Source organism: Saccharomycodes ludwigii, chromosome III (assembly GCF_020623625.1).
Source record: "Saccharomycodes ludwigii strain NBRC 1722 chromosome III, whole genome shotgun sequence".
Lineage (NCBI taxonomy): Eukaryota > Fungi > Ascomycota > Saccharomycetes > Saccharomycodales > Saccharomycodaceae > Saccharomycodes > Saccharomycodes ludwigii.
The window spans coordinates 790,710-805,916 of record NC_060202.1 but is presented as its reverse complement, the minus strand read 5'-3'; the positions used below and the strand labels follow the sequence as shown (position 1 = coordinate 805,916).

General features: G+C 28.4%; 6 protein-coding genes and 1 non-coding gene across 7 annotated transcripts; 3 read left to right on the top strand and 4 right to left on the bottom strand.

Annotated features, from left to right (window-relative positions):
* Positions 1 to 181: 181 nt before the first annotated feature.
* SFH5 (Sfh5p) lies at positions 182 to 1,042 on the bottom strand (the record flags this gene model as incomplete). Its single annotated transcript, XM_046077314.1, has 1 exon — positions 182 to 1,042. One exon carries the CDS (start codon positions 1,040 to 1,042, stop codon positions 182 to 184), a length of 861 nt encoding a protein of 286 aa, XP_045935059.1.
* A 2,877-nt stretch (positions 1,043 to 3,919) lies between these two features.
* On the top strand, positions 3,920 to 5,500 carry SCDLUD_002607 (uncharacterized protein; the record flags this gene model as incomplete). The annotated part of the gene is made up of 1 exon (XM_046076637.1): positions 3,920 to 5,500. The coding sequence occupies one exon, from the start codon at positions 3,920 to 3,922 to the stop codon at positions 5,498 to 5,500; it is 1,581 nt and encodes a 526-aa protein (XP_045935058.1).
* A 495-nt stretch (positions 5,501 to 5,995) lies between these two features.
* IDS2 (Ids2p) lies at positions 5,996 to 7,627 on the bottom strand (the record flags this gene model as incomplete). The annotated part of the gene is made up of 1 exon (XM_046077313.1): positions 5,996 to 7,627. One exon carries the CDS (start codon positions 7,625 to 7,627, stop codon positions 5,996 to 5,998), a length of 1,632 nt encoding a protein of 543 aa, XP_045935057.1.
* Positions 7,628 to 8,268: 641 nt separating this feature from the next.
* On the top strand, positions 8,269 to 9,663 carry SCDLUD_002605 (uncharacterized protein; the record flags this gene model as incomplete). The annotated part of the gene is made up of 1 exon (XM_046077312.1): positions 8,269 to 9,663. The coding sequence occupies one exon, from the start codon at positions 8,269 to 8,271 to the stop codon at positions 9,661 to 9,663; it is 1,395 nt and encodes a 464-aa protein (XP_045935056.1).
* Positions 9,664 to 10,931: 1,268 nt separating this feature from the next.
* RPA34 (DNA-directed RNA polymerase I subunit RPA34) lies at positions 10,932 to 11,762 on the bottom strand (the record flags this gene model as incomplete). Its single annotated transcript, XM_046077311.1, has 1 exon — positions 10,932 to 11,762. The coding sequence occupies one exon, from the start codon at positions 11,760 to 11,762 to the stop codon at positions 10,932 to 10,934; it is 831 nt and encodes a 276-aa protein (XP_045935055.1).
* Positions 11,763 to 12,770: 1,008 nt separating this feature from the next.
* SCDLUD_002603 lies at positions 12,771 to 12,969 on the top strand. The gene has a single exon (XR_006829216.1). It is a non-coding gene; the product is annotated as a snR190 (small nucleolar RNA).
* Positions 12,970 to 13,459: 490 nt separating this feature from the next.
* LAS1 (rRNA-processing protein LAS1) lies at positions 13,460 to 15,040 on the bottom strand (the record flags this gene model as incomplete). The annotated part of the gene is made up of 1 exon (XM_046077310.1): positions 13,460 to 15,040. One exon carries the CDS (start codon positions 15,038 to 15,040, stop codon positions 13,460 to 13,462), a length of 1,581 nt encoding a protein of 526 aa, XP_045935054.1.
* Between the last annotated feature and the right edge of the window lie 167 nt (positions 15,041 to 15,207).

The window sequence follows — 15,207 nt, the reverse complement described above, 5'->3', positions numbered from 1 at the left end:
TTATTTATTTATTTATTTATTTATATATTAATATTAAATTGTTTTTTTTTTTCTCTCTATTCCTTTGTTCTTGTTTCAGCAAAATAAATTGTTCTATACGATATGCACATAAAATTAAATTAAAAAAAAAAAAAAAAAGAAAAAAAGGAAAAAAAAAAAAGAAAAAAAGCTTATAGATTTGTTATTCAACTTCGTTTATAATTTCATATTCAAATAAACTTAAAGCATATGGAGTAGGTCTAATTTTTGATTCAGGAACACATTGCTGAGTCAAAGTTAATTCAGATTTACCTCCATATGTCTTATTAGGAACATCACTTATATATCTTCCTAAACTTTTAGCATCGTTTAATACTACAAATTTCTGTTTAGTTTCATTAGAAACAAATTTAATAATAATATCGTAAACCCAAGTTAAAGTTCTTGGTACATTAACAAAAAACTTACGGTCCAAAAACTCAGGATAATATTCACCAAAAATGAAAACAATATCTTTGACCGTTTTCCTCATTTTACTTTCCATTCGCCACATTGAAACACCTTTATAATCGTGTATTTGAGTCATGTATTCTTGGCTGCTATCATTCGCAAACAATAGTCTGATTCCTCTTTCCATCAATCCGACTCTGTATCTTATGAACTTGTTTAAATTATCTTCGCTGTTCATAATTTTGTCTTTATGTTGCAACAATTCCCCGTATAAATTCCAAGTGATAACAGTCCCATCCTTATAGTTGGTTATAATACCAACCTTTTCCAAAATTTCAGAATGCTTTTCTTTAAAGGCACAACTCAATGGATTAAATTTCTGTCTCCATTTTAAAATTTTGATTAAATGATTAATCGTTTCGTTAATATCATTATTATAGGCTTTTAATAGTTTAGTTAGCAATTTCTTGGTCATATCTTCTGTATAATACTGTGTGTTTTTTTTATCTAATTCATATCCAAACAATTCAGTATAACCATTACTTTTCTTAAATATTTCAGGCAGCTTGGCAATCAATTTATCGACATTATCGGGTGATGCAGTAGTAGACATTAGTATTAACGCAATTCACTTTATTCTAGTTTATTGTGCCTTTTTTTTTTTATGGTATCTGTTTGTATATTAAAGGCAATTGAGACTAAAATTTTTCCAAAAAAAAAAAAAAAAAAAAAAAAAAAAATAGATACGAAAGAAGAAAAAAAAAGATACGCAGGACGCGAGAAAGTATTTTACGACCCTTAAAAATAGAAAACACATATTTATATATGTATATATCGTCAGCCATTCACGGTAAATCTTGCTTATTCACACATAGGCATTCTTAAGGTTTTCAAAAAAAAAACGGGAAAAAACAATTTCTCATTTTAAATTCTCAAGCGAAAAAAAAAAAAAAAAAAAAAAAAAGAGCGAGAACGATAGTCCAAATATGCGTATTTTGCGAGTATGTGGACCAATAATGCGTTCACGTGAATATATAAAATAATATTTAGCGCAAATAAAAATTGTATGTAAAATATGATCAATTCTTTATTCCGTAATCCTTTCTAGTCCCTTATCGGACAGCCTACGATAACCTTACCAAAATATATGAAAAAACCTCGTATTTCCTCATTTTTCATTGCGAAACCTCGTATTTCCTCATTTTTTATCACAAAACCTCGTATTTCCTCACTTTTTATCACAAAACCTCGTATTTTCTCATTTTTTCCATATAAATTTGTTCATATAATTAATAGTTTAAGCGCCTTATCACTACAAAAAAAAATCTGATATCAAGCTTTTTTCAATACTTTTTTTTTTGTTTTAACGTTAATTTTTCTCGTCATACTAATTTTTAAATAAATAAAGGTAACAAATTTATTAATACAACAGGCAACATGTTTAGAGAAGAAGCATACAATGGACATGTCTCAAAATAACATTACACAGTCTAAGAGAAATTATGACACACTTCAAAACCCTGATGCCACCAACGAAGGTGTATCTGAGACAACAGTCGCTATTACAAATGCTAGTACCGCTCCTTTGAATGATTTAGAAGAAACCATTGTTGATGGTGCTGTCAACAACACCGATACTAACAATGTTGCTAATACCATTCATACCGCTGCCACCACTAGCACCGCCTTAGTTAACAGTAACAAAAGACGAAAACAAACCACTGGATTTGAATATGTTGGGTTAACTGAATCGCAATTACTAGCCTTAGAATTGCATCCAAAGCATCCGGCACTAAACAGTAAATTGAAAACATGGGCATATTCGCATTTCACCCCAACTCCACAAAGAGAATTGGCACCTGAATTGTTAACTGATAATGAAACTCCGTTTTATTTCACCTGCAAACATCCTGGGTGTAATACCAAATGTTCTTTAAGAAAAAGATCATCAAATTCCGCCTTAACAAATCATCTTAAATTTGTGCATTTAGTTAATAATAAAGAATATCTGGCATCTTATCTAGCCAGGAAAAGAAATGAGGAATTTGTTAAACCTATATCGCAAAAATTAACAACATTACTAGTTAAGACAAATTTACCAGTTACTATCTTTGAAAATAGTGGATTAATAGGCAAATTAGCATTGGAAGAAATTGCTAATGGTTGTAACGATCTATCTGTTTTGCACCTGGGTAAATCTACATCTTTTCATACTCTAGTAGCACAAGTGAATGAAAAGTATGAAAAAATGGTTTTAAAATCATTCAAGCCCATAAATAAGGAATTTAATATTAATCTTAACTATGGGAACATTGACTTTAATGTTGATAGATTTATTCAACAATTTATTAGGAACATTGTGGAAGATAATTTTATTGGAATAAGTCATGATTCTTGGACATCAAGGGCTGGTAATCATTATATTGCATTTAATGCACATTTTTTAAACAAGGCTAATGAAATGAAGGTGTTTTTATTAGGTTTTTTACCACAGAAAAAATTTGATCATCAAGCGGTTTTTGAATGTTGGAAACAGATAGTCAAGAAATATAAGTTTTTATCCAAAAATTCTGTTTGTTTTACATCTGATAATGCTGCTGTTGCGATAAAATCAAGTAAATTTATTTGCACTCATTTGGATGATGACTTTACAGCTATCAAGACCAATTATAATGGATGCTTTTTACATTGTATTTCTTTATTTACAAAATCCTTTTTTGGTTTAACTTTAAAAAAAAAAAAAAAGCTAGAAAGTGAGGATCACCAAGATAATTTTGGAGTTAATGAAAAGGAAGAATATGAGAGCATTGATCCTGAAATATTAGCAAATAGTGAAGTGGGATGTACTTTTGATGATGAAGAATGCGATAAAGATGGTATTTTAGATGTTTTAAACAAAATAAATATACACCACACTTGTTTTAAAAGATCACCTAAACATACCCGCATGTTTAAAAATATTGTTATGCAAAAATTAAAAAGAGAGATAGTACTTAAAGAGTGGATACATGTTAGATGGAATTCATTACATGATGCTTTAAGTAGAGCCCTTGAATTAGAGGAGGTTTTACTACTCCCAGAATATAAAGCGATTGGTATTAAGGCTGATGCTTTTACAGAAAAAGATTTTCAAATTATGAAAGAATTGATTAAAATAACCAGTATATTGCAAAACGTAATTTTATTTTATTCTCAAAATGAACCCCATTATCCTCTGATTATGGTTTCGCTCATGAATTTGTTAAATTTTTTACAACCTATCACCGATAGATTAATAAAGATTAAAGTTTTACATAGTAGTTGGGAGAAAGATTTCAAAGCGCAGTTTAGAAAATATTCTAGTAAGTATAAAAACAATGACTTGCTGAGAGTTGCCACTTCCTTAATTGGATCGACGAGTTACAAATTTATTGATTTGGAATTTGGTAATTCTGATAATGAATCGGAAATAATTGTAAAATTACTAAATGATTTTTTTAAGATTTCTGAAATGGGTGAAATAAATTCAAATTTGGAGGACCGTGTCTCAATATTTAATAGGAATGATGATGATGATAATAACAATACCAATTTTAATAGTACGGCACTTACTAATAATAACATTGTTGATATGAATAATAATACTTGTGAAAATTTTGATCAAAGTAGTTTTGAAAATTTGCATGCGATAAATTCAAATTTTGAAACGATTTATAAAGAATTTTTTTATGGAACAAGCGATAATTATATTCCTATGAATTCAAATCCTATATCTGAATGTGCTAACCCTTCTACCTCCACTTCAAATTCAGCTTCTACTTCTACTTCTGGATCTACTTCTAATTCAACTTCTGAATCTACTTCAAATTCAGCTTCTACTTCTACTTCTGGATCTACTTCTAATTCAACTTCTGAATCTACTTCAAATTCAGCTTCTAATTCTACTTCTGGATCTACTTCTAATTCAACTTCTGAATCTACTTCAGGTTCAACTTCTAATTCTACTTCTGGATCTACTTCTAATTCTACTTCTAATTCTACTTCTAATTCAACCTCTGGATCCACGCCTAATTCAACTTCTACTTCTACTTCAGGTTCAACTTCTAATTCTACTTCTAGCTCCACTTCTAACTCAATCTTTAATCCTACTTCTACTTCTGGATCTACTTCTACTTCTGAATCCACTTCTGAATCCACTTCTAAATCCACTTCTAAATCTACTTCGAGTTCAACCTCTGATTCTACTTCTGGATCCACTTCAAATTCTACTTCAAATTCTACTTCAAATTCTACTTCAAATTCTACTTCAAATTCTACTTCAAATTCTACTTCAAATTCTACTTCAAATTCTACTTCAAATTCTACTTCAAATTCTACTTCAAATTCTACTTCAAATTCAACTTCAAATTCAACTTCTAAACCTAAATCCAATTCAACTTCTGAATCCACTTCAAGTTCAACCTCTAATTCTATTTCAAGTTTAACCTCTAATTCCACTTCTGGATCCACTTCTAATCTTGATTCCAATTCTGATTTGAATTACTCTTCTCCTAGTAACATTAATCTTCCCATTTCCACTAATAGTAAAAACAAAGCTTCTATTAGCCATGATAATACTGGTGTTTCAAATAAAGTTGTTTTTTTTAATGGATTAAGAAAAATTATCAACTCAACTTTAGTATCTGAAAAAATAGCAGTTAATCAATATTATAATAGCCTGTTAACAAAAAATTTTAGAAAAAAAGGATATGCGTTTAAAAAGGGTAAAATTGTTAATGAGAATGGAAGGGACATTGACAATATTAAACTCTTTTTTGAACTTCAGTTGCAAACTGATCTGGAAGTATTAAAAACATTTAAATACCAGAATCCCATATTTAATTTTTTGATAAAATGGGCTATGACATGTCCGGCTACCAGTATAGCCAGTGAAAGAACATTTAGTTCTGCAAGGTATGTTTTTACTGAAAATAAAGTTAACTGGAAAGATTCAAATGTTAACGAACTACTAAAATTGAAAGCGTTTAACTCTTTAGTAGATTATACTAGTGCAAATTTTAAACAAGACTTAATTTCAAATTTATCTGTATAGTAATAATTTTAATATATGTTGTACATAAGATTTGCTGTTGTTATAGTATTGTTTTGCTCGTTATTAATATTTGATGTAATTATTGTTTAGTTTTAAATGTATAAAATTATATTTTAATTTGATTCTAGTAGAATAACTAAAATGTATTATTATATAAACTAAAATAAACAAAATACAAAAAAATGAAATTTTTTACGCATTTTTGTATCTTTCTTTTTAAGTTATATTTTTGGTCGTGTTAAAAAAAAAGAATTTGGGCGTAATTCTAAAAAAATTTGTTAGGAAAAAAATGAGAATTTTCCTTCAAAAAAATATTTTTTAAAGGTTTTTTTTTCGCCTCATGAATTTCTCACGTATTCTTAAGAATGCCTAATTCACACACTATCAAAAGTTAATAGATAAATTTTGAGCGTTTCAAAAAAAAAAAAAAAAAAAAAAAAGAAAAAAAAAAAAAGAAAAGAAAGGAAAAAAAAAAAAAAAAAATTGTTTCTTTACTCAAATCTTTTTTTCAAATATTTGATATTTAAACAAATTTTGAAGAATATCCCAACCACCTATATTCTTCAATTGATCAAATTTATGATAATCGTCACCATAACAAGTTAGATACTCATTAATGCAAGCCACTATATCCTTGTTTGGTCTAACAACCATTATTCCATCACCACCATCAGTACTGTAATACTCGATAATACAATTTTCATTATCTATTCTTCCCCCTATGTTAATAGCATTACTCTTGTTATTATCTTCTACTTTTCCACCCCCAGCTTGACAATACTCAAATAGCCTTTGAATGTTGCTGAGATCATGGTTCCCATTGGTATTAATATAATAAACCAAATCGTAATTGTACAAATAAAACGAATACAACATATGTAAATCATACCTATTAAAGTATACATTGTCTTTGGGTTCGTTTTTTTTTATGACAATTGGTGTAGCCGAGATTAATTGGAACCTCATATTTGGTATCATTGCTGTCTTCTTTAAAATATCATCCGTAATAATATCCTGATCAGTGAATACGCATAGTAAGTTCTTAGGGTATAGCATTTCACTTATAGATATAATATTATTCACCAACTCTGGACTGAATTTAACTACCCATATACTACTCATAAAAAATAAATTATTAGCATTTTTATCATCAATAGTGTAATTTTCTGCCTCATCCTGCATTATAATGTCGTTTCCAACATCGGTTTCGTTGTGTCCCTGTCTGTATTGTTTATTTTTCAAAAGAACTGGCACATTATTCGCGGTAATGGTGGTATTTTCTGTAAAGTTATTGATGGTAGGATTCATAGTGTGCTCATTCGTTGATATCGAAGAGAAAGATGATCTTGGATTCATAATTTGTTTCATTAAAAGCAACTCATTTTCATCATTTAAAACAAAATTGCACGGTTGTTTACTATTACTCTCGAGATTGTCACTATTTTTTGTATAAATGTGAGTATTTTTATTATTAGACATAGTAGAGTTAATATTATTATTATTGAGTGTATTATTGGTGGCACTATCATTGTTGGTAATTGAGTTCCCACCGTTAAAATTAAATCTTTCAAGTAAAGATAACAAATCTTGTTGCTGTTTATTGTTCATAGCAGTGTTATTTCCATCACTTGAGGCACTTGTATTTGTTCCATTGCTATTAATACTAATTATGCTCGGCCTTTTTATGTTTTTAGTACTTACCGGTGTATCGTAATAAACGTTGAAGTTAGAATTTCTTCTATCTAAATAAAATGAGTTCATTTTGTTCATACTGCCAATACTATTAGAGTTAATGGCAGTATTACTAATTGAAGCAGCGTTATTCTTGTAGTCAGTACTACTGATATTAATATTTTCTTTTTCTTTCCTTTCTCTTTTTTCCTCTTTTTCTTCTTCTTTTTCTCCTTTTTCTTCTTCTTCTTCTTCTCCACTATGATAATTATTTTCATTATTATTTAAAGTCGTAGCTATTTCCTTTTCTTTATTTATTTTGTCTGTCGTAGTATTGATATCATTAGTATCATGCATACAAGCAGCCCATGACTTTCTTAAAGCAGAGGCTAAATCTTTAGGTACCTCTAAATCATTGACAATATCAGGAGTAGATGGTCGATTAACGCCGAACATGTTTTTTATTCTGTGTTCTTTGATGATTATTGTACGAATTTATTTTTTTTTTTTTTTTTTTTTTTTTTTTTTTCAGATTATGAGAAAATATGGGGTCAAGAAAAAAAAACTAATAAATTAATGGCTAATTTCTGACCGATTGTTTTCTATTATTGAATATGTTTTCCTTTTCTTTTCCCTTATAATGGTTTATCTTTAAATTGTATGTATGAACACAGGTAGTATTAAGTGGTAAGAAAAGAATGCTATTTGTAATAGAGAGAGGAATAAATGATAATCACCAAAAAAGAAAACAAGTTTAACCGCCCTTTAAAACAAGACACAAAAAAATAAAATAAAATAAAATAAAAATTAAGCAAAAGAGGAGGTAAAAGTCACCAAATTTCAAAACTTTCCCTTAAAAGCTTAACTTGTAATCTTTTTAATTGCCTTTTCGCAACAAACAAACAAAAAAGGAAAAAAAAAACACACACACACACACATGAAAATCACTATGTACGAAATCTCAAATGTAAAATAAAATATTACAAATTCTCCCATAATTCATTACTATTGTCTATTATTCACATTCCTATCCTTTATTAACTATGTCAATAAATTAATAAAGTTGAAAAATAAAAACAAGTAAAAATCATTTACTTATGACCAACACTATTACCAATCCTGTTAATTTCATCGCAACCGATATTATGCTTAATATGGTGAAAAAAAGATCGTTTTCTATTCTCACTAGAATGCTATCTAAGAATGAGGATAATGCTAGAAATCTTACTGTTGGTATAAATACCAAACAAAAAATAGATAACTCTTCACTACAATCTACCATTAAATATATTACCAATAATAAAAGCCCAACTTCACTACTGCTACGGGATGTCGCAAGAGGCACTGCCGGTACTACCACAAATATTAGTTCTGCCAACAGCTATATCGAGAATCGTGATACCATGAAATCGCCACAACATGTTGATAGGTTAGTTTCTGTGTTAAATGCTGCATTACCGAACGTAAATAAATTAAAGGCGACCAAATATGACAGACATTACAATATGTTAATTAATCAATTGAAAAAAATAGTAGATGAGTCTATAAACACTAATGCTAATAACAACACTACCATCCTTAACGGTACTACAGAACACTTGTCACCATCTATGAAGAGTGTATTATTGAATAAAGATAGTACCAGTGAGGAGTTATACACCCATTTTGTGTCTTATTGCTTATTAAATAGAGAGGAAAACATGAGTCTGCTTACCATTAGAAAATTTTTGTCGCACGCCAATTTTTCTAAATTTAATCAATGTTTAAGTGAATTAGATATGTTGTTTAGTATTTCTGGTACCAATCCTGCCTTCCGACCCATTAAAGTAGAAACCAAATTGTATTTGAGTTACAAATTGAGCAAAAGTAAAAATTCCGGTACTACCGCCGTTTGTCCGTTGTTTGATGCATCTTTATTTGAACATTACAATCAACTAAGCAAATTCAGTAAAAATCTACTGTGGATTTTGTGTTATAAACAGGAGGGTTTGGACATTTTAATCAACAATTATTTAGTAACAAGATTGAAAACCATTAGTTTAAACAATGATGGCATTGTCAACAATAAGGCACAGATTGAATTATTGGTTGGTATTTTCCAAATATTTCCTACAAAGTCAAGCATAATATATAATAAAATCATGGGAAATACATATTTGCAAAATATATATCAAAATGAATTAAATGATCAGCAAATCATGTTTATAAATATTCTAAATGCGCTAAATAAGAGTGGTAGTTCAAATATTATGGTTAAACAATCAAACCTATGGAAAATTGTTAAATTGAGCTATAAGCATAAATTAGCATCGCTTTATGAACCCTCTTATGTGGTCAGGTATAAATTTTTAAGCAGTTTAGAAAAGTTACTATCAGATATGGATATCAACAATAATAATGAAAACGATACCAAAGTTTTAAGAGAGATCTTAGATTCCATTCGTGCAAAAGAAAAAGATGTAAAATCCCAAATGGTTTTAAATTTTATATAAGTTTTTCTTTAATTTTGTTTTCTTACAAAAATATATCTATAATTCAATTATAAGAAAGAATAAGAGCAATTATTATGAGTGGATCAATATGTCCACAAGGAAGAAATGAAAATTGAAATAAAAGCTGAAATAAATAAATAAAAAAAAAAAAAAAATGTACCATGACCTCAGGTCATCACTATTTCATGGATCGCAAAGTATAATATACTACAACCTCCAATAGCAATGGTTTTAAAGCTGGCTAAAAAAAATTCAATATATGACAAACTGCATTTTTGGGAAAAAAAGGTGTAAATAAAGAAATAAATAAAACCAAGAAAATTGACAACATCTCAATAAAAAAAAAAGAAAAAAAAAAAGATGAAAAAAGTTAAAAAAGACATTGCAACAATGATATCAAAAAATTTACTCAATAAATAAATAAAATAATTAAAGGATAAAAAATAAACAAAAACAAAAGGCTATTAGTTTTTTTTAAAAAACAACATAAAAATAGAAACCACATGATATAATTCATGAAGTTATTATATATTGTTTTCATATTGGCAAAACTAATCACAGTCTGTCAAATACACGTTTAAGTTCATTTATTTCCTTGTCTTTATCTTTTTAATTATATAAATAAATCTTATGAGAATAAACACATCATCACAACATTTTTTAAAAAAAAAAATTTTCTTATCCCTTTTCCTCTAATTTTCTTTCCTGTTTCCTTTTTTCTTGATATATATTATCAATCTGCTTGTGTGTCTTATTTTTCCTTTGTTATCTACTTTGCCTCTCTTTCCCCCCTTGGTGTATATGTATTTTAAAGAGAGAAGTGAAAGCGAAATGAAAGTGATAATAAAAAGAAAAGGAAAAGGAAAAGGAAAAAGGTTAAAGATTGAACAAAATCAAAAGTTCTAAACACTTCAAAAGACAAGACTTGAAAAAATTGCTGTTAAATAGAAAAAACTTTGAATTATTTTTTTTATAAGAATTTATACCAAAAAAGGAAAAAAAAATACACAGAAACCACCGTACAAAACCTGGAACTATGAAAGGCAGGTAGATACATTTTCGCTAGGGCATTTTTTTTCTTTTCTTTTTTAATCAAAAAATAAAAAAAATAGAAATTTAACAATTGTTAGAAACCAATCTTTTACCCACTGCCAAAGTAAACAAATGGTAATAATATACATCTACTTATAAGAAAAAAAAACAATCTACAAATAATAATAATTATGCTTCTACTTTCTAAATAAATCTTTTTTTTTTTTTTTTTTTTTTTAATTTTTTTGACTGCTACTTGTTGATTTATCCTTATGAACTTTACCATTGTGGGAATGATGACGATGTTCCTTTTTACTACTACTGTGTTTATGATGCTTGTGTTTCTTGGCTGTATTGTTTGTAGAAGTTTTAATATCAGTATTGTCTTCTGCTAGGTAATCTTTACTATCATACCCTGTAGCAAAATGTTCCATTTTTAATCCTTTAATTTGTTCGACATTAGATCTTGCTGTTTTAACTTTATTATAATCTATGGATGGGATGGTGGAACTAGCAGTAATAGTGAAAAACTTATCGATAATTGTCTTGCTTTTATTTTTACTTTTCTTATTAGTACCAGAAGTGTTGCCATTTTCAAATTTAAATGCTGTTTTCGAGTTATTGCTAATTAATAATTGATACGTATTTTGCACCTCTTGACTCAAATCTTCCCTAATCTTAAATGATGTATTGGTGCTGCTATCATTCGACCGAATTTTTAGTGCATTATTGTTATTGTTCTCAATATCAATGGAAGTGTTATGAGTAGCAACATTATTACCATCAGTAGATAAATTGAAATCAATTGGTAAGCTTTTCAATTTAGAAATGTCCAAATCCACTGGGGCTTTGATTAGCCAAATTTCCTTTTTACCGTGCTCCATGTTTTTGTCTAGTAGCTTTAAATGTTTGACTTGTTTATAATTCTTTGGTGGTTCATATTTTCTATCCGCATAATTCTGGCCAGTATATTCATCATCACTATCAGCATCACTTATATATTCTTTAGAAAGGTGTTTACTTTTATTTTTAAAAGTGGACGTGTTAGTGGCTTGAACACTCGTCATGGTATGTATTATTTTCCGTTCTACAGTATAGAAGTTTTTATCCAACGGTCAATCTTATATTTTTTTTTTTTTTTTTTTCTTAGTTTTCAAGAGAGGAAGAAAGGAAAGGAGGGGGAAATTAAAACACGAATTAGTTGGTTAAGTTGATTCAGCAATTATATTATCGAGATAGTGTAGTTAGTTTAAAGCGAATAAATGAATAAATTAATAAAAAAAAAAAAAAAAAAAAAAAAAAATTTTTTCAGTGTTTATATTTTAGTAAAAAATAAAAAAAGAAAAGTTAATAATTATTTTTTTTTTATATATTTTTTTTTATAGCTGTCGGGGTTATAAAGCATATTTTATTTGCATCGGCATGTCCGAATCCATATATAATATTTAATCCATCGGAATTCATACTCGGAATGTTTTTTTGTTTTTTTTAAAAAAATTAAAAAAAAAAAAGCCCTATATTTTATTTCAATACTAAAATGAAAAACTTTTTTCTTTTTTTTTTTCTTTTCTTTTCTTTTCTTTTCTTTTCTTTTCTTTTCTTTTTTAAATTCGCTGTCTTATTTTTTTTAACTTTTTAACGTATATAAACAGATACAAATTGTATCCATGTTACTTTTTTTTAATTACTTGAATATTATTATCCTATTAAATTAAATCTTTATTCATCACTAAACAAATCAATTAGAAGATCAAAAAAGTATAAGGGCTAAGTCTTCTGCCAGTAGTTGCAGAGATGAACACATGTGTGGGTGAATGCAATTAATGTTACTGAGATTTTTTTTTCATTAACATCTATATGTATTTATTGATATTTTCTACACATGGCTTTTGCTTTTTTTTTTTTTTCTCTTTTTTATTTCACTATTATCTTCTGCCTTTTTTTTTCAAGTTTGAAAACTTTGTGGAAAAGGAATGCTTTGTTTTTTTTTATTTTCATTTCTACTTGTGCTTACACTGATTTATATTGTGTTACACGGTTAAAATATAGAGATTATTATATTGGTTTTTTTTTATAGCTATGATTGAAAGTGGTCTCACTTCTTTCCCAGTCCGATTCGACCATGACGACAGGAAGTATTTTGAACACCCCATGTCTCATATTGGACCGTAGTTATACTCTAATGGTATTTCATATTGTTGGATTGTAATTATGATTTTCAGAGACTTTTTGCCAAAAAAGGATAATTTATCTAAATTATTTATATTCTGAGCTTTTTTTTTTTTTTCTACTTTATTATTTACTGATATAATGATCTCTACAATCACCACAATAACCGTGCAAGTAGCGGTGAAAATGAATATGCGACAAATTTTTTGTAGAATTTTGAGAAATCTCGTTCCATTTTCATAAAGTTGGGCAGAAGTGATAAGGAAAACTAAATGATGTGATATTCAAGCAGTTTGTCTAATCCAATAATAATAATAAATATGATGAAAATTCGGTTCCTTACATTCGCAGTTTCCACGGTAGGAGTACGCTAACGAACCCATTCGAAGTACTTTTTCAGTGACCGCTCAATTTATTGAGACCTTCCTAGGATGTCTGATTTTATTATTATTATTTAAGTCTTTTAACTTAAAGCTCTTGATTTTGTCTTTGCTTTTGAAGGTTCTTGTGAATTGCAGTTTAAATACTATTATTTTCTTTTGTTAACTCTACAAGGGTTTGTTTATATATGTTATAAACAGTACTTTAGTTATACTTATAAAATCCCAATCGGTCTAGGTTCCCAGTCTTGTGCAGGTTCCCATCTATATAAGGTAGTAACAATGTCATTATTGTTATTTTCATCATCCCTTAACTCAACCTTTTGCTTCTTTAATTTATTGATATCCGCCAGTATGTTTTCTACAGAGTCCAATTTTTTCGCTATCTGGCTGCTTTGGACTTCTTCTGCCACTTTTTCCCTATCTTCCACCTTGTCTGATGTTCTTTTTTTTTCGATCAAAGTGGTGGAAGATTCCGTATTGGTTTCGACTCTGTAAGAATCTAGATCTCCTATAAAATTAATGTAGTTAGTGAATCTATAGTTTTTATCGTTTCCACGTGATTTTCTCTGATAACTTCTAACCATGTTTCTTGGCAGTCTCCCCTTAATCTTTTCAAACAACATCAACGCAGTGTCATTCTTAATACAATGTACGCTATTTTGGACTTTACTTCGCCAGGTTCTATTATATTGATTTATAAATTGTTCACAATCAATCATATTAATGAATTTATTACATGTGTCGTCATTGTTGTTGCTATAATTCATAATACCATCAAAATAATGAACGTCAAAGTTGTTTAATTTTTGGTAGCATATTCTTAGTAATATACCATCATTTTCATCCAGCAATTCACTAAATAATAACTCAATAAAAGTTGGGCGTTTATTAGTATATTTATTCCATAATTGTTTTATATTCCTGATTAATTGGTCTAATTTACTCAATTTTAAATCTACTATTTTATCAGTTGAACGGTTGTTATCACTTTTACCATCAGTAATCTCAGTAAATTTGGATTGTTTGATGCCTTTACTAAAGTTTGCGTCCCAATATTTTTTATTCTCAATATTGTTCAACCATGGATAGATATCTTTATACAAATTGACTATTTCCCGAAATTTTTGATTCCATTCATTCTCCGTGGTCTTGTCTCCGTCACTATCATCATCGTCGTCGTCGTCGTCATCATCATCATCATCATCATTTAAAGCACTTACCAAATTACCCACTTTTTGACCTGGTACAGTATTCCAATAATTGTTCCATAACCAGAAAATCGATTGTTCACAGGCAAATCTTAAAATCTCCAGGCTAGGTAAATTCCTCTCATGTGTGGATTGATGTCTTAATTCAACAAACCACGTAGGCAATTTTAACTCTGCTGCTAATTGTAGCAATGGAATGGCAAATTTAGATTTTTGTATTGGATCTAGCAAACCATTAACAAATCTGATCAAGATTATGGAATAATTATGTTTAATTATGTTACTTGTGGTTAAGCTAGTAGAAGAATCTGAAACCTTTCCAGTAGTCGGTAAATTTTTCTCCATATTTGTGTTAAAGGCATAATGTGTATGATTGTAATCAAATATTTGTGCCTCTCTTAAACAAGCAGTCATATCTATAGCGTGTGGCAACAAAGATGGTTTTAATGCTTTATACAATTGTAATTTTTTAATTGCAAGTTCTATTTCATCAATTTTTTTGGAATATAAACTTGATTTTAAAAGTTCCCAATCATCCTCTTCATTATACCATGCAATCAATCTAGCTTTAAATTTATTTTTCATATTTTTTTTTTTTTCACTTGTCAGCTCGTATTAAAATGTTGTTGCTTGTGCTATATGTATAATGTTTATGTTCTGTCTTATATCAAATTTACAATAAGAAACGAAAAATAGAGGGACAAAAAAAAGATAAAAAAAAAAAAAAAAAAAAAAAAAAAGAAAAGAAAACT